General features: G+C 46.7%; 1 protein-coding gene and 1 pseudogene across 1 annotated transcript in view; both read left to right on the top strand.

Annotated features, from left to right (window-relative positions):
- Positions 1-23,131, top strand: part of LOC147628747 (putative protein phosphatase 2C 46) — a 47,578-nt gene that overhangs the window by 5,418 nt on the left and 19,029 nt on the right. Inside the window, exons 2-3 of the mRNA XM_086813985.1 lie at positions 11,754-12,112; positions 19,734-19,970. Of these exons, the coding sequence (XP_086670111.1) occupies positions 11,754-12,112; positions 19,734-19,970 (596 nt within the window). The remainder of the gene's footprint in view (positions 1-11,753; positions 12,113-19,733; positions 19,971-23,131) is intronic.
- On the top strand, positions 8,271-9,334 carry LOC147628748 (uncharacterized; annotated as a pseudogene).

Genomic DNA, 23,131 nt, shown 5'->3' with positions numbered 1-23,131 from the left:
ACGGTCCCAAGGGAGGATTATCCTCCAAGGGGTGATGTGAGAGTGCCAGACTCATTTCTCAGGAATGAAGACCAAGACAGTGTTCAGAGTCAGGGCAGGAATGGATTGGGGACTGGATGGAACAGATGCATAGATATTATTCAGAGTCAGAGTGGTTTTTGGAGACCGGGCCGGGTTTTCAGTGAAAAAAGGGTTGCCAGAGACGGATGGATGACAGAGGGACTCAGGAAACTGAATGGAATGATGACAATCATCCAAGAATAGGTTGGAATCCTGTCATCAAGTTTAGCAGAGGGGGATGTCATGTGCATGATTGCCCATGGACATATCTTGAAGCTAGTCCAGAAGTGGTAGCCAGAAAAAGATGGAAGAAAAACCAAAGGTTAGGAGCATGCTGCAGTTTTGGCCAGTGTTGGACGTGGAGCAGGACATGGAAGACATTGATGGACTGTTGGCTGCACACAGGGACAGTTGGCCAACACTCCAAGAGTCCAAGAGCCTATATAAAGGCATGTATGCTCATTGTTGAATTCATTCATTCCACTAGGGAATGGGTCTAAGTTTAGGATTGTTTTGGTGATTTACACCTTTTCAAGAAGGCAGCCTTTGGCTGTAGATTGTAGGTATCTTTTTGTACCATATGAAATATACTAAATTTCCAGCATTTCTCTCTCTCTCTCTCTCTCTCTCTCTCTCTCTCTCTCTCTCTACTCTCCCTTCTGACTCGTTTTTGCATCAGCATGTTCTTAGTGGTGTTTAGGGTTGAAAGAAGACTCCCAGAGCTTCCGCGTGTTACATTGGTATCAGAGCGTTAGGCTCAGCAAAGCTAAACACTGATTCTGTCCCATATGATGTTGTACAGGTCCAAGGTACAGGAAAGTACACGGATACGAAGCCCAAGGCAAGGAGTAGAGGAATGGGAAGAGCTTCTAGGAGGTTTGTTGGTGGTGTTCCACAAAGCCAGAGGGTATGGCAGTCCTGTGAGCCAGATAGGTTCTCGGGCAACGGTCCCAAGGGAGGATTATCCTCCAAGGGGTGATGTGAGAGTGCCAGACTCATTTCTCAGGAATGAAGACTAAGACAGTGTTCAGAGTTAGGGCAGGAATGGATTGGGGACTGGATGGAGAAGATGCATAGATATTATTCAGAGTCGGAGTGGTTTTTGGAGACCGGGCAGTGAAAAGGGTTGCCAGAGACGGATGGATGACAGAGGGACTCAGGAAATAGAATGAGATGATGACAGTCATCCAAGAACAGGATGGAATCCCGTCATCAAGTTTAGCAGAGGGGGATGTCATGTGCATGATTGCCCATGGACATATCGTGAAGCTAGTCCAGAAGTGGCAGCCAGAAAAAGATGAAAGAAAAACCAGAGTTTAGGAGCATGCTGCAGTTTTGGGCAGTGTTGGATGTGGAGCAGGACACAGAAGACATTGATGGACTGTTGGCTGCACACAGGGACAGTTGGCCAGCACTCCAAGAGTCCAAGAGCCTATATAAAGGCATGTATGCTCATTGTTGAATTCATTCATTCCACTAGGGAATAGGTTCAAGTTTAGGACTGTTTTGGTGATTTACACGTTTTCAAGAAGGCAGTCTTTGGTTGTAGATTGTAGGTATCTTTTTGTACCATATGAAATATACTGAATTTCGAGCATCTCTCTCTCTCTCTCTCTCTCTCTCTCTCTCCCCCCCCCGCCTCGCTGCCCTGCTGACTGTTCGCCGATTCGCTTCGCTGCCGCCCACTAGCCCTTCTGCCTCGCTGCCTTGCTGATTGTTCGCCGATTCGCTTCGCTGCCGCCCACTAGCCCATTCCGCCTCGCTGCCGTCCACTAGCGGTGCCCTGCTGACTGTTCGCCGATTCGCTTCGCTGCTACCCACTAGCCCTTCCGCCTCGCTGCCCTGCTGACTGTTCGCCGATTCCGCCTCGCTGATTCGTTCGCCGCCGCCCGCTATGCCGGCCCGCCTTCCTCTCCGGTAGGCCTTGTGATTCCGCCTGGCTGATTCGCTTCACTGTTCACCGTCGCCTCGCTATGCTGGCCTGCCTCCCTCTCCGCTAGGGTCTGTGCCCCCCTTTCCCCACCCACCCTTGCTCAGGTCCCCAAGGCAGCAACATAACTCTCTCTCTCTCTCCTCCTTGCCAATGGGAAGGACTGCAGAGTAATCTAGAGGAATGGCCCTGAGTCTCCAAGACCTCGAGACGGCAATGAAGGCACTAATCAAGGAGAACAAGAAGACATCCGATTCCAACCTCAATGAGGTGGAGAACAAACTACACTGGCACATCATGGCCCTCGAAGCATGGGTCACGGACCTTGAACAAGAGAACACGGCACTCAAGGAGGAGGTGAGTGCATTGAAAGTGGAACTGGTAGCCATCAAGAATACTGAGAAGGAAGAAGGGGAGATCAATGACAACACTCTCACGGCCATCAAAGAAGAGATCTCCAAGGAGATCACAAAGGACATGGAGGGAAAACTCGAAACCAAGCAGTCAGGATGGGTTGAGGTGGTGAAGAAGAACATCCGTAAAGAAGTGAGGGAGGAGACTCAAAGGGAAGAACACCAAATCATTCAAACCACCATTGAGGAGGAGAAGATGAGGCATGCCCGCCGCCTCAACATTCGAGTCACAGGTATAGCCGAGACACCCGACTCCACTCCCGAGAAAGATGGATATGCATGAAGCTCGGCTACAGGGAAGAGGACCCTCTCCCCTTCACCAAAGCATGGAGAGCCGAGAAAGACTCAACATGCAAGCGAGCCCTCATCGTACAGCTTGCAGGAGAGACGGAGAGGGTCACCTTCATGAGGAAGAGGGTCATACTACGAGGTTTAGAGGGAGCTCCTATTTTCTTGGATGATGATCTCACGAGGATGCAGCTTGAGCATAGGAGAGCTTGCCTGCCACGAGTCTTACACGCGAGGAGAGAAGGCCTTCTATCGAGATGGTCGGGTCATCATTGATGGCCGGCCCATGGATTAGCGGTTTGGGGCCTATGGGACACAGACCAGGCCACTGACAGAGATACACATGGCAGTATGGAACTGTAATGGTTCACTATGGGTGTAGCCTGGACGACTGGAGCATGTTATGGTGGGGAGAGACATCATACTTCTGACAGAGACACATCAGAGCCCAGAGAGAGGACTACCTCGAGTAGAGGGATTCCAGTGGGAGTCAGCATACAGGAGGACCACACGCTAGGGTACCTCGAGAGGGTCGGGGGGAGTAGCAGTTCTATTCAGACGGGAGCTACAGGGGAGACTGAGAGTGGTAGCACAGGATCCAGAGGCCAGATACATGTGGATCAGCTTACAGCTCTCACAGGACAGGGTTATATACATAGCCCTATGTTACTTTCCTCCATCAGGATCCTCCTATGTCATTACAGAGGACATGCCACAGGAGGAGGCGACAGGAGCCTTGCCATACACTTGTCTGTCAGAGGAGATTATGCATTATTCTACACTAGGGGAAGTATTGCTTACGGGCGACTTCAATGCCCACACACAGAGCAGACAGTGTGAGGTGTATGACTATGATGACATGGAGATCCTCCACCCTGTGGATCCAGAGGAGATAGGGGCTAGTCGGGCATCAGAGGACACTAGAGGACATTATGGGGACCACTTACTAGAGTTGGGAGCCAGGCATCGTCTTGTTATTTATAACGGGATGCTACAGTGGCCGGGATCAGGAGGGCTGACATGCTTCCCACATGGGGGTCATACACGGACCGGAGGCACGGTGGTAGACTACATTATGGGGTCTTTGGAGGCATCACAGCTTGTCACCTCATTCTCCATTCCACCTCGTCTGGGACAGATCATACATACTTGGCATTTTCACTAGCCGGATCGCCAGTATCACTAGCCCCCCACATACCGACGCCACACACTACCATCTACTTCACACATGACATGGCAGACATATACACTGGCAGAGTAGAGGATGGGCTCCTACTCATGGATCCCGTGGCACCTATGGATACCATTACAGCCCAGCTGGCATCACTCCTACACACGGCTGCATTACAGAGCTTCCCACATCTTGTCCACTCAAGAGAGCCTGCGAGATCTGGGACTATGCCCCAGAACAGATGGTATGATGACGAGTGCAGAGCCCTATACTCACGGCTCCGCATACAGAGAGCCTTGGGAGCCATCACAGAGCAGGAGTCGAGGAGAGAGATGAGGAGACTTACTCGCTGCAAAAGGCGGGCCTTCGCAGAGATACAGGAGCTAGAGATCTTTCATTTCTTCATGAGTAGAGATAGCCCTATCTCATGGCGGCACTTCAGAGAGCCCCGAACACCGACACCTATTGCGGACCCACAGGCATGGCACACATATGCAGAGGGCCTATACCACGCCCCACAGTAGCCACCTATACCTCAGCCACAGGAGCCTCGACCTACCATAGCTAGCTTCTTTACCCACTTGATGGTAAAGGAAGCTATCCGCCACAGCATGGACGGGCCGCCGACCATATGGGCCTGCAGGGTGAGCATCTCATATATGTCGTAGATTCTTTGGCTCCTTTTCTTGCACACCTGTTTAACAGGGCACTAGCAGAGGGTTTGCCTGTGGAGTGGACGATGCACACCATTGTGCCGATTCACAAAACAGGGGATATGCTCGATCCGAGCAACTACAGGACGGTTATGGTTGGCCACGTGTTGGCCAAACTCTATGGTGCAGTGTTGGAGCAAGAGCTTAGCTTATATGCTGAGCGAGCAGGTTTACGCTCATCAGGGCAGGCAGGCTTCAGGAGAGCTTTCACTACCACTGACCATGTATTCACTTTGAGATGTATGATTGATCAGGCCAGAGTGAGGAAGAGAAAGCTCTATTGCTGCTTTGTGGATTTCTGCAAGGCATTTGACACAGTACCACGAGAGAGGCTCTTTCAGCGCCTGCAGTCTCTTGGCATACCAGCAGATATGACATGGGGCATCTATGCATTATATGAGTAGGTTTTTGGGCGAGTCAGATGTCCAGGAGGTATGTCCGAGACTATTGCTAGCACCATTGGTGTGAAGCAAGGATGCCCACTTTCCCCCACGCTATTTGGGTTATACATTGATGTGGTGGCTGACTTCATTACACGGGGAGGTGGAGATGGAATTGATCTAGCAGGTACCTCAGTACATATTATGCTTTATGCTGATGATATTGTATTAGTGTCTGAGTCTCCAGGAGGTCTACAGCAGCATCTACATGCACTCGATGATTTCTGCACACAGAGGGGTCTTACTGTGAACCTTGGGAAAACCAAGGTTATGGTCTTTCATACATCGAGACAGGGCAAGAGTTAGCTGAAATTCACTCTCGCAGGACTCGAGGTGGAGGTGGTGACATCATACGTGTACCTAGGGGTTACCTTCTCTGCAGCAGCCACACGCTTCACCATGGGTTGAGATTGACATGGGGATATGCAGCATTGGCTATGCTAGAGAGATAGTGCCACCAGGCACATTTTTAGAAGCCCCGGACGAAGGGGTGGCTATTTGACACATTAGTCACACCGGCACTGATGTATGGAGTAGCGGTATGGGCGCCAGGCCTTGCTACCCATTGGTGGACATAGATAGAGAGACCACAGGCCCTCATGATGGCATGCATGATACGCAGCAAACCGTCAGTACCTCACACCGGCACTGATGTATGGAGTAGCTGTATGGGCGCCAGGCCTTGCTACCCATTGGTGGACACAGATAGAGAGACCACATGCCCTCACGATGGCACGCATGATACGCAGCAAACCGTCAGTACCTCATGACATTATCCGAGCAGAGTTTGCTGCGCCTCCTATGATGGTAGAGGCCATATTCCAGACTATATGCCTGCTAGACAGATTCAGAGAGATGCCACAGGACAGATTGTCATACAGAGCTTTTGAGGCATCTAGACAGCTGGCTGAGGTAGGAGACAGAGGATCATGGTATGCACAGGTCACACATTGGTTCTCACAGCATGGCCTAGACATGGATCATCTACCACCATTCCAGTATGACAGGGATGCACCACATATCCGTCTCTCTCATAGTGAGAGGAACAGAGTATTGAGACAGGACCTATGGCAGCTCTATACACGAGAGACATGGATATCGCCTACATAGCCTCTTCCACCGAAGATGCTATACTATAGAGATCACTTCATGAGTATCACTGATGATGGATTTATAGAGAGGCCTAGATACATGGAGGGCTTTTTACCACACGGCTCCCGAGTGGCTATTGGTCAGCTTAGAGTTTCATCACATCGATTGGATATCGAGACTGGCAGAGCAGCACGGATCCCCCGAGAGGAGAGGGTATGCAGATTGTGGAGAGAGGAGGTGGAGAGTGAGGAGCATTATGTATGCAGATGCAGAGCATATACAGCCATCAGAGAGAGATATCCCATTTTATTTAGAGAGCCACATTCCCTACGCCAGATCTTTGAGGCAGCAGACCAGTGCATATTGGGGAGATTCATTCTAGACATACAGCGTCACAGAGAGTCATCATTACAGGCTCAGACAGCTCCAGAGGGGGGGACGACAGACACAGATTACTACATTTTTTCAGAGATCCATCCCACTCCCAGTCCCTACACGGCAGGGAATTACTCTCCAGAGAGCAGAGACACTCAGAGCCCACAGGAGACAGAGGACACCTGGCTTTCGGACACCACGCCTATACCAGAGAGAGATGACAAAGATCAGAGCTCAGTTTCATAGAGAGGGTGCGGAGCGACCGGCTCGCTTCAGAGCAGACCCAGGCATGTTCTTCAGGGAGGTGTGGACACCCCCTTCATTGATGTATACCATTTTATACTTCAATATGGTACAGGATGGAGCTAGCTAGTTTGCATATCATGATTGTATACTCCATGCATATAGCTTTGCATTCTCCTAGTAGTATAGCTCCATCGCCTCCCCCACTCATTGTACTTATTGCACACCCAGATTCAGCTTTTTAGTTCAATACTTTTTCATTTTGTTGGGATGACAGAGGATACCCCATACAGGCACACCGATTTGTCTCATAAGCCGAGTTCGGTCTTTTGGAAGACGTTAATAAAATCTTTCTTTCTTTCTTTCTCCCACTAGCCCCTCGCCCCCCCCTCTGCGTCCCCTCCCACCAGCCCCTTGCCCCCCTCTGCGCCAGCCCCCTTTGTGTCTCCTCCCGCCAGCCCCTCGCCCCCCTCTGCGCCAGACCCCTCTGCCCCCCCTCCCGCTAGCAACCCCCTCTGCGCGAGCCCCCTCTGCCCCCCCTCCCGCCAGCAACCCCCTCTGCGCTAGCCCTCCCTTCCGCCCTCCCTCCCGCCAGCCCCCCTACCCTCTCTCTCTCTCTCTCTCTCGGATTGTTTGAGGAGCACTCTTCACTACATCAGTTGATGGAGGCCTCGGACCAGCGACAGCTTGGCAGACTACTACTAGAGCTTCATAGTTCTTGAGAGAGACTCCTCCAGACACCTGCTCCCACTAGGGGTGGGAGAGTCCCAGCTCACAGATTTCTTCCAGAGAGCTATGCTAGTGCGAGCTGATGTACCACGTGGGGTGACCGCACAGAGAGCAGAGGAATTGAGAGCCAGGAAGAGACCTAGACAGACTGGACATAGAGCACCTCGACTCCGTCACCGAGAGATAGCAGCTATCCGAATGAGACACCAGATGGAGACACAAGAGATGCTAGCTCGTTTTCATTCAGACTTAGGGTACATGTTCACGCCATTCACAGCCTCAGCATCGACGATGTATGATATCTTATATCCCTCTTATGGCACTGGATGGAGTTAGACATAGATCTGCATAGCATGCTTGTACTACCCCTTCAGCATATAGAGATGCATCTTGCCTTAGCACTCCATCCACATCCCCACTCCCCCTTTTATTGTTTGTATATGGGCTCCACCGATCCATGATGATTCACAGTTGTATCCAAACACATGCACACTTTTTCTTTTCTTTTTTTTCTTCCGATGACCGGAAGAACACAGTTGTATTATTTTTTGTCTCATAGGCCGACTTTGGCCTCTCGTAGACGTTAATATATCTTTCTTTCTTTCTTTTTTTCTCTCCCCCCCACCTGCACATCCCCTCCCACCTCTCTCTCTCCCCGTTGCCCACCTCTCTCTCTCTCTCTCTCTCTGTCTCTCCCGTCGCCTTTGCATCTCTCTCCCCGTCGCCTCCCTCTTTTTCTGTCCCCGTCGCCTGCGCTTTCTCTCTCCCCGTCGCCTGCGCATCCCCTCCCCATGGCTTCGTTTTGGTCGGCGCTTGTGCTGCTGCTGCCGCCATGTGAAGCCCCAGCCCAATCCAAGTTATGTTCGCTACCCTTTCCTCACCCACCCTTGCTCAGGCCTCCAAGGCAGCAACATAAGTGTTAGGGTTCTCTCTCTCCGAGGTACATCGACATGGCCAAGGGTGCAAGCAAAGAGGAGATAGTCAAAATGGAGGATAAGCTGAACATCTCCATCAGAGAAAACAAGAAGACGGCGGACTCCGCCATCAACAACATCATCAACCGACTTTCCAAAGTCGAGAAGGAGATCGAAGCTTTACAAAAGAGAAGGAAGCTTGGAAAAGGGTGAAGGAGACTTGGGAGAAGGAGAGGGAGAAAGAGAAGGAAGGAGGGAAGAAGGAGAAAGAAGCATGGAAAGAGGAGAAAGAGGGATGGAAGAAGGAACGGGACACTATGAAGGAGGAAATCGACATCCTCAAAGCGGAGGTGATCTCTCTACGGGACCGATTACTACGGGAGGAGGGGGAGATTGTGGAAGTTGACAAAGAGGCCATCAAAGAGGAACTCACCAAGGCAATCACCAAGAGCCTAGAAGGTAAGATGGATGCAACAAGGGAGGGTTGGGTAGAAGTGGTGAAGAGGAACATCAAAAAGGAAGTGAAAGAGGATGCCCAAAAAGAAGGGCTCCACATCGTCAACACCACCATTGAGGAGGAGCAGATGCGACATGCTCGTAGACTCAATGTGAGAGTCACGGGGATTCCCGAGGTAGCCGACTCTACCCCCGAGGAGGATGGGCGGACACTATGCACACGACTTGGATACTCACATGAGGGACCCCCCCCCCCCCCCTTCCTCAAAGCTTGGAGGGCCGGTAAAGACATGACAAAGAAGAGAGCTCTCATCATACAGTTTCGGGATGTGGAGGCACGCACCATCTTCATGAGGAAGAGGGTCATACTACGAGGCTTAGAGGGAGCTCTTGTTTTCTTGGATGATGATCTCACGAGGATGTAGCTAGAGCATAGGAGAGCTTGCATGTCGCGAGTCTTACACGCGAGGAGAGAAGGCAAGAAGGCTTCTATCGAGATGGTCGGGTCATCATTGATGGCCGGCCCATGGATTAGCGGTTTGGGGCCTATGGGACACAGACCAGGCCACTGACAGAGATACACATGGCAGTATGGAACTGTAATGGTTCACTATGGGTGCAGCCTGGACGACTGGAGCATGTAATGGTGAGGAGAGACATCATACTTTTGACAGAGACACATCAGAGCCGAGATGTCACGTGCATCCCGCACTTGGATGCCACGTAGACATTTCTGTACAGAAGGTGCAGGACCTGGGATGGTGAACTGGTCCCATGTGAGCCCAGTCCGGGACGAGTCAGCCAGGGATCCATCTCAGTCGTCCGAGGTGAGGTGTGCATTGTCCTGCACATGAGTTCAAGGTCAGGTGTGCACTGACCTGCACACGAAACAGTGCCAGTCCGCGCTGTGAGTCTCCCTCTAGAATGATGTCAGTGGTTTTGTGTATCCGGTATGGTACCGGATGCCAGATCACTGAGTAGATAGTGGTTAGGACAAGGGCCAGCCCATAGGGCTACCCCGGATCTTAGTGTGGGCATGGGAAATGGTGTGGAACCAACCCCATGAGGGCCAGGAAGGCCCAGGCTGAACCCGCCAGCCATGGAGGGGCTGTAGGACAGCCCTAGGGCAAGCTAAAGGCAAATTTCAGGAGAAAACAGCCTTTGCATGGCTGTAGGGTAGGTATGGGGCAGTCCATACAGGCTGCCCAGCCCTCTTGAGGTTTGCAAAGGCTTTGTCCAGCCAATCAGAAGCAGGCGCATCATGCCCAGCCTTTTAACGAAAAAATGCAGCATTTTATGTGAATATTTTCAGCATTTTATGCTGAATTTCCAGTTGTGGGAGCATTTATTGCTAGCCGCCTGCTGTAGTTGGGCTAGTATAAAAGGGAGAGCCCATGTTCCCATTCATTTATCTCATTCTCCACCAAGAGCTCAAGCATAAGAGGCTAGACAAAGCCAAGAGGGTGCTAAGCAAAGAGGTGAAGGATTCAGGTCAAGGGCAGGGTATTCCCAGCCAAGAGAAGGTCCAAGATTGCTGTATTTTCTTTCAGATTTCTCATCATTCAGCAAATACACCATCCGTGGTGGGGGCCCTAGATCCGCGGGGATTTGACAACCTGGGCCTGGCCGACTGGCTGCTGGGCAGCCCTTTGGCCTGGCTGCCTGGCTGGGCTGGCCCATAGGGCTTGTTGGCTGCCTTGCCATGCCCCTTGGGCTGGCCGACAGCGTGCCCAGTCCTTCTATGGGCTGGTGGGCAAGGCTTGGGGCCTTCCTGGCCCATCTTGGGCAGCCTAAGCATACCCAATTCCCACATCAAGAGCATAATACTCTCTTTTGGGGTAGCCCTATGGGCTGGACCCCTTTCTACATGCAATTCCTACATGCTTCTACAGATGTCTGGTGTTTGGATGCAAACCCAACACGTAGATCATCTGACATCATTCCAGAGGGAGACTCACAGCACGGAGTGCACACCTGACCTCAGACGTGCAGAGTGGAACTGTGGTTGACTCATCCTAGATTGGGCTCACATGGGACCAGTTTTCCACTCCAGGTCTTGCACCTTCTTGATCAGATATGTCCACGCGGCATCCGATTGCGGGATGCACGTGACATGTGTTCACTTCTTTAAAAAAATGTACTTTTTTTGTAAACCTTCATACCCTATGCAAATCAAATAGAGCACCTCCAAGCATCTCCTAGTCAGTTTTACAGGTGTGGACAGTTTCTTAGTTTGCACAGGTCGTGGCACCTAAGCAACTATCCTACAACTGTATGGCCTATCTTAGGTCCAAAGCAGACGTGCCCTGTACCAGCACAAGGATGCTACATGATGTATTGTCTACTCTGACCCTCCCAAGGGCTGGAGCTATAGGCCTGGCTGAATAGCTGGGCAACTTAAGCAGTTGTCTATATAATCTTGCGGCCTGCAAGTTAAGAAAGAGCTTGTACAGTCTTTTGGCATAAAAATGGCACGAGCAGATGATACTAGGATGTTGCTATCCTGTTTTTTACATTAATTCTAGAGCTTTCTTTGTGATTATTTGGGTTTGTAGTTAAAATCCAATATACTGATGACTTGGTAGCCTACATGTAGATTAAAGTGAAAGCGCTTTATGCCGGTTGTATCGGTTTTGGATGAAAATATTTCTTGTTTTGTTTCTGTGATTGACCATTTGTGTGTGGGTCTAAGTCAGTAAATGGCTCCTCTTTGTTAATTGAGTTTTGAGTCCATGGGTTCTTGTAAGGAGTTTCACTATGCACAGTAATGAGTGATAGTTGGAATTTGAAAGATTAAGTAGGTAATCTGGAAAGCCTTCTAGCAATCTTCTGAGTACTCTTTATGCAGAACACACAGAACTCATCTTACACTGAAAACATATCTTCACCATTATTATTTTTTACCAGTGGTCTTTATATGTGCTTACAGGATTTGCAAGGGATCAAGGGGGCATGTCAGAAGACGCTCTCCGAAGAGCTTTTCAAGCCACTGAAGAGGGATTTATAAACTTTGTCAGACAGTCACGACCAAACCTAGTTACAGTTGGAGCTTGCTGCTTAGTTGGGGTCATTTGGGGGCATGCACTATATGTTGCCAATCTTGGAGACTCGCGGGCTGTTCTTGGGAGTCTTTCAAGAGCCAATGGTAACATCGTAGCAACACAATTGACAACAGAGCACAATGCAAGTGTTGAGGAAGTGCGGCAGGAGCTCAAGGCTATGCACCCTGATGATCCAGAAATTGTAGTAATGAAGCATGGTATATGGCGGGTGAAGGGTATTATTCAGGTGGGTCATTATATCTGATTTACCTCATTAGAGTTAATGCTTCCATATTTATTGTTTTTTTCCCATAACTTTAAAGTTTGTGAATGAAACAGCCCTGCACAATTCTAGGATAAAAAACAAGTCTAATCCATGCCTTATTAGCAGTCATCACCATAAACTAGGCAGACTTTAAATCATACCCCTTATAAGGCCTGGATTGGGGAACCTCCCCAAGTTTCGGTTGGGATCTATTAATGCTCCATAGAAAAACTTAATTACAAAGTAGTTTCCTTGTTTGGAAACTTCTAGACTTGAGTTTACGAAATGTAATCTTTCCCTTTAGCATGACTTTTAGATAACTAAAAAAGCAGCTTTTGCTTTTGGTACAGCTTCTAGATTATAGTTATTGCCTCTTTGGGCAAAGCTTTCTATCGGGTGCACGTGCTGCACTAAGGTGCCATGTGGACATGTTGCTACAGCGTGTAGAGTCAGACTCTTAAGTATATTGTGAGCCCGAGTCCAAGGACGAGTCACTAGTTGAGGTTAGGACAGTTGTTGCATTGTCCCGCACCGTCAGTGGGTCTTGAAGTCGGTCTATGACTTTGGCTCGATCCCATCTTGCACCACCTTTAGCCACCAATTCAAGGTGGCATCCTTTGAATGCATACGAACCATCCGAAGTTTGGACTTTTTGGAGAAGTCCTCGCCTCCAAAAGCGGCATCAAACTGTCTGATGAAGGATGAGGCTTTTTGGGTGTCCCGCTTTCCATAAAAGGCATGGAACTTGGCGCTCCTCTCTCCTGGTTTGAAGTCCACTTTGGCTTCTTTTACCTTTTCCCTTGCTTGGCTTTTGAAGAAGGTGCATTTGAGAGAGCGGGCCTAGGGGTAGCCTCTCTATTTCCTCCATGGGTAGCTAACTTTGGATCCTTCTGCAATAGTGACTCCTTTGGCTCGAAGATAAGCTTTGGCAGGTTCCACTCCTTTGGCTTCGGTGGCTTGATCTTTGATGAAATCTTCAAACATCCGAGCCCTTCTATGATCTTGTTCCTTCTTGGCTCTCCAAGCTAAGAACTCTTCATCTTGGAGAAACTGTCTGAATTGCCGAAAATCTTGGTTCTCGGCCTGCAGCTTGCTATCTCATGAGAGAGAGACTGTTGGTCTTGGTTCCCATCTTGAAGTCGTGAGTTGGCCTCATAATTGTCTCTTTCAATAGGCCCTTGGTATCCCTCTACTCTTGCCATGGTTCTGTCACCCCAATAAAGATTTGTTCAAGAGAAATCCTTGCTCAGATACCATTGTAAGCCTAGCAGGGCGTGCGGTGACAGACTCAACCACGTGTCCAAGAGTTATAGAGATAGAGAGAGAGGAGAGAAAGAAGGGTAAAGGGATCTTGCATAGTACACCACACTGAACGGAGAATAGGCTCTGCCCCCTTTCAGGAATTTATTTAGGAACAATCCACGGGCTTTCCCAAGCTAGGACCAATACAATCAATGAATACAATATCAAAAAAATATGTCGATTTAGAAGTCTGGGTCGAAGTTGGTGTCGAGGCACAAGATTTCTAATGGCGAGCACACCGCAAGGATGACCCACAATAGTCTTGCATCGGGCTAGTACCAGATCCAATAACCAAATCCAATGGGTTCAAATCCAAAGAATCCAAATCCAAAATCCAAGTTCAAGTCCAAATCCAAATCTAGATCAAGAGATCTCCAAGCTTGTAAACAAGACTCACAAAGGATGTGTGGTGAAGTATTTGATGTTGAATTTTTGGGGTATAAAACAATCCCCAACAAATATACTATCCAAAAACTGGATGGTGATGCTGGTGGAGCAAGGTTGCATTTAAAACCCCTTTTTATTTTTTGGTACTTTTTGGACTTCCGAACGTTTTCAAACGTTTCAAACTTAAAAAACATTTGTGTTTTGGTTTCTTCTCTTGTGTCCTTTTTTTTAAAATTTATTATGTTCTCGGCGATCGCTTTGTATAGCCTGTTTATGCTCATGACATCAGACAGATGTGACATTATCATTTGATTTCGATTTATCATTTGTTTCTACTATCTACTTGAATTGTCAAATTCCAATCATGTATTTGGGTATGTCTAGACATTGTTTATGTTGTGAGTGCTAGTTTTGAAATTCTTAGATAGGCTGAAATACTAGAATGTGACATGTGTTGACACATCACTCCTTGTCTATCAAAGGATATTAGATATAGACTTCGAGCTTTCTTGACCAATCTCTCACACATAGACACACACGTATATATGATTTTAACATTGTAAAGTACATAACGTTTTTGATGTACTTATTGGTCGGCAACGTTCTATACCACGTACTAAACTTGTGCTGTTTCATACGTTTCGTACGTTTGAAACTACCTTGTGTTGGAGTGACACGGGTTCTTTCAGAAAACAGTTGGCACACAGGTGTTGGAGAGGCGGTAGGCAGCTTTGTGCAGAGGCGACAGGCGGTGGATGCGTTGGCCGAGTTGGCGTTGGGTGCTGGCGGCTAACAACACAGGGCAGCGCAGGGTGGAGCTGGTGGCGATAGGAGGCACAAGGTGGTGCATCGCTGAGACAGAGCAGGCGGCGATAGAGAGTGTTGGCGACACTACGTTGGTTGAGCAGGTGGAGATGGTGGCGTAGCCAAACAGCAGGCGGGTGGAGAGAAACATGAGGATGAATATGGAGTCGATGATGAACTCCTTGCTCTCTTGAGGGTCTCCATGCTCTTGAAGATCATCAACAAGGAAGGCTCTTGCTTCTTTTATACTTGAGGAAGGCCCTGCATTTTGCCAAAAGCGGGCCAAGCTTTGCTTTTTACTTTTTTACTCTGCTTTTGTCTTTTTTGACTTTTAATAATAAAATATTACTCAACTTTGGTTAAAGTTCTTTAGTTATGCTTTTCTAACTTTCGGGCCTTGCTTTTTGGCCATAGAGCTGCTTTTTGGAAAAGCGGTTTTAGCTTTTTGGTTTAGCTTAATCCCCTCTTTCCAACGTTGACCTTGGCTCACTGTCAACCAAGTTTGACTTTCGGCGTTCCCTTGCTTTTTGATAAAAACTGGTGCTTTTCCATGAACCAACTTCAAGATCCCTGTTCCCATGCTTTCATCAAATTGTCCGTGTTCAGGCATGAGTTCCATCATGTGAATAAGAGCTAGGAGGACCCAAATAGTTACGCCATCCATGATGGCTGGTTATTTTACATGAACCGGTTATGCATTCTCAGGGAAAAGCAACATGCACTTCTCCATATGCCCTTGACTCTCCCGTTGGAGGTCATCGTGGTATCAACAGTACATTGGAGAAACTTGAGCATCATTTATTGGCAAAAGATGAGATGGGATGATGTCTATCAACATGTCCAATCATGCCAAATATGCCAAAAAGTGAGGGTATCGCATACAAAACAGGTAGGGTTATTTCAACCTTTACCAGTTTTCGAAGGTTCTTTCCAAGATGTCAGTATGGACTTTGTTGGACCTCTTCCCGCTGTATTTGGATCTCAAAACATAGTGCATGACCATTATGGACTGATTTAGTAAATTTTGCATGTTGATCTTGTGCAAGCAAACGGCTACAATTGAGAAGATATTGCTCGCATGTTTATCCGATATTGGTATCCCATGGAGGTTTGCTGAGGGCAATAACATCAGACATGGTTTTGGAGAGCATTATTCAACAATTTTGGGACCAAGTTGCATCTGTCCAGTGCATTCCATCCGCAGACAGAAATCTACAATCAGCTGGCTTTTGATGGTCTCAAGTCGTATTGCCATGACAGGCAGTCAAAGTGGGAGCATTATCTTCCTTTGGTTCAGGCCATCCTCAACGACACTCATTCATCTAGCATTGGTCGGACTCCGTACGAGGCAACATTTGGTTGCCGTTTCTCGTCACTACTTATGAGAATGGTATTACCTTCCTTGGAGGCCAACAAGACCACCGAAATATTTTCAGAGATCATTGAGTCTGTCAAGGAGCACCTTGCCAAAGCACAAGAAACATACACCAGGCAAGCCACAAGTGCAACATTCATACAATAGGATTTACCTTTTTAGGAATATTTGTCGTATGCCGTGACCCCATTGTCAACCCCAGTTTGGGACATGGTAGGCACGAGCTACGTAGGTCAGTCTCCACAACCATCACAACCATAGAGTCTGCATGTGTCAGTCCTCTTACCCACTTGGAGAATTCATCAGATAAAGTCATGTAGAAGTCAATTGTAGTGTTAGGTGTCATTGCATAGATGCATCCAACATGTATAGAGCATCAAGAAGCACTCTATGGGGACATGTTTACATGTTTCCAGCCTATGGGCACCCTTCCCAAGGCAACCCATGTCTATGTGATATCATAGGACCAACTCCCAAGCATTAAATGTCAGCGTCATATCAGTCGGCAGCCTCTAGGAAGGCATAAACAGCAGTCGGCAGCTTTTGTAACATCCAATGCTAGGTCTGCCAGCAATAAATGTTGGACAATAGCATTTTATGCCACCCAAGTTGAAGCGCTAGCATTTAATACTAAGATTGACATTTTTGTCCAAATAAAACAGGCTGACATAACTGGTCAACCAGCAGCATATCATCATATATAAGCAGTCGCCCTAGTACTCAGCATAAATGATCATACAACGAATCAGTCTACAACAGTTTCCAAGCAAGTCTGTGTGCCTAAAGCCTCTGGATTTCTTGTGCATGCTTTGAGCATTCAGCACCTAAGTGTGCTACAGTTCCCAAGGCGTCCACGAAGAGATTCTTCAGCATTCAGCCAGCATGTGTATCCCTCAATTTTGGGCTTGCATAGTGGTCATTGAAGAGCTATTCAAAGGAGCTTGGACAGCATCTGGATCAGCCTACGTTCGGTCTACTTCGTCCTTGCATTTGGCGTCCTCAGCCATCATTCATATTCATCGTACAATGTTCTCCAAAGAAATATAAGAAACACTCTTGCTTGCAGGGGGTAATTGGGACCCAATATTGTGCCAACTATCTATCTCTCTCTCTTCTCTCTCTCTTTTTTTTTTTTTTTTTTGAAATGTAAATAGTAGAGTACATATCTCTCTTCTCTCTCTCTCTTTCTCTCTCTCTCTCTCTCTCACGTGGAATTGCATAAACTCACGGGTATAAAGAAGGCTTTGTTGTGCGTTACGACGATCAACCTATTGCATGCTATATTGGTCTCATAGACCCATTGGGTCTTTAGAAGACATTTAATATAACTTTCTTTCTTTCTTTCTTTTTCTCTCACTTGATTTTTTCTTTTTTCGTTTTAAAGTAGTTTTCGTTTTTTTACATCATAAGTAGCTAAGTTTTTTTTTTTGGTAGCTTCTTGTGTTTGAAAAGGTCTTCCTATTAGTTGAGAAAAGGCGTCAATGTTGTGCAGATTACAATCCTCAAAGGAAATCCAAACTAAAAGAATACCTCATATGACGAGGTCAAACATTCGAATGAACAAAAGGAAAGGGGAGGCTTCGTCTTTGGCTGGCCACTCTTGAAGGGAGGCTACATGAGAGTGGGAGGAGTCCAAAGTCCCCTCAAGTGAAAAAGGGGCACATGCTTTGAGTGCGCAAGAAGAAGAGTGAATCATTGAGTAGGGGCTCTGAACGTCCCCATAGGGTGAATGAGGTCCGCCCAAATAGAATGGATGGTTGGTTGATCCGTAATGGCCAACCAAGTGCCCACCATTGTGACTAACCAAAGGAAAAGAGTGATCTTCGAGAGCGGATTTAACAAGCGTGATTTGATCAACGTCAAGGGAAACTAAGACTAATGCTAATCCTACTTAGCAAAACACACAACAGAGAATACCATGTAGACGCAAACTATTGCATATGGCAAAATTTGAATATATACAATGAGTTCCCAGACCTATACTAAGATGTGTTGTGCATATCCGTGCATATCTACCATGTGATGCAAGTCGTACTGTCCTCCGGCTGAGAGATGTTGAGAAGAAGACTGCAAATCTGATGTTCCAGGCGCCTTAGGTCTCCAGATTCCGAATGATCTAATATGATCCTCAACGTGCCCTAACGTAGTGGCTAAAGGGCTGGTCGATTGTTAGGGTTTGCTGATTGGCCAACTGTGCCAACTTTGCCTTGCTAGATACAATGTATTCAAAAGCTGTTCACATTGATTGATCCTTGGGCACCCTGTTGTCCAGTATCCGGCTTCCCAAAATTGCAACCCATCAGCCTCTGATCTTACCCAGAAACGGTTGCATTGATAGGACATGTCCATGGGGAATCTCTCAATGGGCATGCACGTGACAATGAAAGCTTTCCCAAAGACGATGCCAAAAAACAGAAGTGTAAGAAAGATAGGGCCCAAGCCTGCTACCTATCACTGGGTGGCTGAAGCGGGTATACTGCGGCTATCCAGGTCAAATACTAGAAGAAGGGGATGCCAGGGTCCTCTGGGCGTATGGTGGGGTTCCCACTACAGCTGGGTGAGAGGGCCATGCTCCAACAGATATCAGGAGGGGTCATCTGCAATCTTGAGAGGGGAGGATGTTTTTGTAGTTACTTGATTAGTTAAGTGTCTTATTTGCCAAGTTTTCTAGGTATTCTTTATTGTTGAAAAAGCTCCTTGCCATCGCATCTTCATCTAATTTTTCACATTTTGTAAGCTTGATGCATTTGAATCTTATGAAGTGTATATATTTTCATGTCAAAAAAGATTTTGTATGTGTGCTATCGTTAGCTATGTATCCAAGGATGCTATAATTGATTACGTTCACATGGGTTATTGGAAAAAGAATGGAATTTGTATGCTGCCCGCATTTTTAGTTTCAGACTCTAGCTATCAAAGGAGCTTGATGTAATCACGAAAAAGAAGATGAAGATGAGCGATGATCGGAGGCTTGACATTTTTGTATAAAGTAAACCTTGCCTTTCATTTTTACTATGAGTGTAAGACTTGCACTTCGGCATTGTAACTCCATGAGCTGATTAGTAGGATATCTCTCTTGTGTGTATGTGTGTGTGTGTGTGTGTGTGTGTTTTTGGGTGATGAAGATCTCTTTGGTGGCAAGCATCATAAACAGATTGCCGTAAGGAGCTTCATCAGTCATGCCTGGAAATAGTTTCTCTTTGCTTCTGATTTCCCGTTGAGGCTCTCCGTTTTGGAGACTCTCATGTAAATTTCATTGATAATATACTGTTCATGGATTTACCAAAAAAAAAAGAAAAGTGTGTGTGTTTTTGGGACTGTAGATTTGGCTCAAGACCTCCATGGTCTTAATGTGTTTTAATTGTAGTTGATCTCAGAGAATGCTTCGGCCTTTTGCAGAGGTTAATAGTCTTTCTTCCTTTTTGTTTCTTTCTTGCTCTGCTCTGGTTGTAAGCACAAATGCTTAAGAATGCACACAGTTTGAAATTGAGACGATTTTTATCTCTTTGTTTCTGCATGTATGCATGCAAAAGGGGTCCTGGGTGCACCTGCGTGCATTATGAAGTCCCTAAGTGAATGAAGTTTTGTATTGGAGCTGTGAACTTCGATTTTTGCCAAGCAGAGACTGTTGCTTGTTATGTACAAAGGTTATAAGTATTGTGGTGTCTCTGAATAATGTTTGCAGTTGAATTTTTGAGAATGGGAGCATCTCAAGGATGGGTTGAACTTGTGCAGGTGTCAAAGTCAATCGGAGACTTATATCTGAAAATACCAGAGGTTAACAGAGAGGTCCTGCATGCACCATATCCACTCACAGAGCCTCTGAAGAGGCCCGTACTCTCAGCTGATCCAACTGTAGATGCTCTTAAATTTCAGCAACAGGACCGGTTTTTGATTTTTGCATCTGATGGCTTGTGGGAGCATTTGAGCAATCAGGAGGCATGCCAGATTGTGTACAACCATCCACGATCGGTAGGTTAATGATGTGGCTTGAGCTTTGTGTGGAAACATGTAAATGTTTTGTAACATGGTTGAACTAAGTGCAAATGCAGAGGTCTGTTCTATTGAATAACTCATTACATCTGTTATTGAAGAGCCTAGGAAAGTTACTATGATTGAGAATATAAGAGTACTTTTGAGCATGCAATGACTCAGAACACTATCAAACAGGTCATACCACTAGATTAACTATCAGAACACTGTTCTATTGAATAGCTCATTACATTTGTTATTGAAGAGCCTAGTAAAGTTACTGTGATTGAGAATATCAGAGTACTTTTGAGCATGCAATGACTCAGAACACTATCAAACAGGTCACACCACTAGACTAACAATATAATTTTAAAGAGCAAAAGGTGAGAGCAACTGCCAGGGGCTCTTTTTTCTTGGGCAATGCACACTGGCCTGCTACAATCAGTTTGGCTGAGCTTCGTCGTGTACAGAAAGTTAGGATTGATATGCCAGGTAAGGGCAGCATATGCTCTCTCTAGCATGTCTGCCTTTGTGTGACTTACGAACCTTTATTAGTCTCGCAATCGCTTCCATTGTGATTATGTTTCTGAGTTAGCGCTATGGGCAGCATCACAAGCTCTCACTCATGAACTGCATGTTGAATCAGCTGCTTATGCAAAGCATCAGACATGAAATTGAGTTACATTGACTGTGGATAAATGCTGTACAAGCTGGCATTCCCGATGCTGTTGTGCCCAAACAGCAGGCCAATCTGCCTGGTAAGGTCCTCGGAGTCTGGAGCTCCTTGTGGTAGGCGTCTGATGTCTGTGACACATGAAAGAAACTAGTGGTAGGTGGCTATGAAGTATTTGGAACCGGAGCCCTAGCCTCTCTGAAAAGTAGATCTCTATGTGGGTGTAGCTCCATCAGGCAGAGAACTGGGCAGTACTGGTTCTGGAAATCACCCCCAATTTGTTCCAATTTCTCCCAAGTCCCTCCATTTTCCCCTGATTCCCCCAAAATTTCCAAATTCCCCTGATTCTTCCAACCTCCCTAATGTTCCCTTGATTCCCCCCAAGTCTCCCAATTCGTCAATCTCCAATGTTTCACATTCTTTATTTATATGTTTAAAAAAAGATGACGTACTTAAGGTACCTTGATGCATAATTTCCATATCAAACATGTTCGAAACGTACTAGATAAATATTTTCTATCCACCTTGAGAACGTGGCATCCCCCCCCCCCCCCCCCCCCCCCCCCCCGCCAACCCCCCGTATTGCCAATGGAACGACTGTGCGGATCGCGATTACCTTGGTTGAAGGAGAAAAAGTCTCCTGAAAGTCAAAACCTTCAACCTATACAAAACCTTCGGTAATAGCCATGTCTTGTACTTTTCCCAAGTATCATTGGATCTATACTTTACCTTCTAAACCCACTTAGTGTCAATGACCTTGCTTCTCGGAGGATGATCTACAAGGTTCATAATGTTGTTTGTTGGAAAAGCATTTGCTCAATGCTCCATCCTTCTGTTGTCGCTGCGGGTGATGGATGTGCTCTATTTTGTAAGGCCCTCTAATGAGTAGTAGCCATTGTGGTGAGCACCCGGGCACCCGGCAGTTTTGAATTTAGACACTAGGTGGTGGCCAAAATGTGGCTGGATTGTTAGAACATGGCTTATATAGACTTGGCACTTTGCCAGGTAGGATGCATGCTTCTGGGGGCTATGTGACTAAATTTCTGAGTGTTGGACAACAAACCAAGGACACTATTCTCGGGTTACAGGGCCTGTTTGAGGGTTGTGACAATCTTAGATGGCTGTGGGAGCTGGACTAAGCCTCTAGAGAATTAGTCATATGGTCTGAGTCGAATGATATGGTCGGTTGGTCATTTTCGACCAAGTAATGGGTTGGCCAACATGATCAACCTACGTCCCTGCTGATCCTGGACGCTATATATAGACTAGTTTAGCAATCAAGACATCCTCCGTCCAGAGTCTGTCTAGATTACCATCAAAGCTCCTTACTTAGAGCACTCGGGAGTGTATCTTATTAGGGTACAATATGCAGTTGAAGGTGTACCCACTATAGGACCCGAAGTCAAAGAAGATAATTGTCATATGTGATGTGGTGTTCGTTGTGAGAAACCTCATCAAGTTGAGGAGAAGGGTCCGTCCATACTATCCTTCAATGAAGAAGTAGCCCAACAGACACAACCACCAGTGAAAGTACCAGCTCCACAATAGGTGGATGTAGAATCATAGAAGGAGCCATATGCTAAATGGGAAAAGCAGCTCTTGGATGGGATTGATTCACCGGAAATCACAGAAGAACTAGTAGCTATTCGTAGATCCAAGAGAATAGAGGAGAAGAAGAGGTCTTCCTCTCACATTGTCAATCTGGCCTCAATGGCTAAGATAATGAAAGTATAGAAGCTAGCCAGTTTGGAGGAAGCATTAGCAGATCCAAACTGGACAGGGTCCATGCACTAAGAGTGTGACTCAATTATGAGAAACCACACTTGGGATTTAAGGATTTTCCTACAAAACGAAAGGTTATTGGCACCAAGTGGGTTTGTAAGGCTAAGTACAAGTGTGATGGTACATTGGATAAATACAAGACAAGGCTCATGGTGAAGTGTTTTGCATAGTCGAAGGGTTCGACTTTCAGGAGACATTCGTCTCCACTACTAGATTGACCACAACTATTTATATAGTACTAGCCTTGGTCACTCATGGTAAGTGGCCAGTAATGCAAATGGATGTGAAATCAGCATTTTTGAATGGCCACCATCTCAAGGAGGAGGTTTAGGTGGCACAACCACTTGGGTTTGAGATACCCAGTTCACAAAACAAAGTGTGCTAACTCTGAAGGACATTGTACGGGTTGAAATAGGCCATCTCAAGGAGAAGGTTTATGTGGCACAACCACATGGGTTTAAGATACTCGGTTCACAAAACAAAGTGTGTAGATTCAAGACTCTAGAAGGCATCGTATGGGTTGAAATAGGCTTCTTAGGCATGGCACCTACGGATAGATGCTTTGTTGTATTGGTCTTTCTAAAAGCCCATCATATACAAATTTGTGTATTTTCTATGAGCAGGAAAGGAAAGGTACATGATCATTGTCCTACATGTAGAGAACAACCTCATTATGACGGTTTATGTGGCATAGCCATGTGGGTTT

This window comes from Cibotium barometz, chromosome 19 (genome assembly GCF_041138505.1).
Source record: "Cibotium barometz isolate CiBa-2024 chromosome 19, ASM4113850v1, whole genome shotgun sequence".
NCBI lineage: Eukaryota > Viridiplantae > Streptophyta > Polypodiopsida > Cyatheales > Cibotiaceae > Cibotium > Cibotium barometz.
The sequence above is the reverse complement of the archived record's forward strand: the minus strand, read 5'-3'. Positions and strand labels throughout refer to the sequence as shown.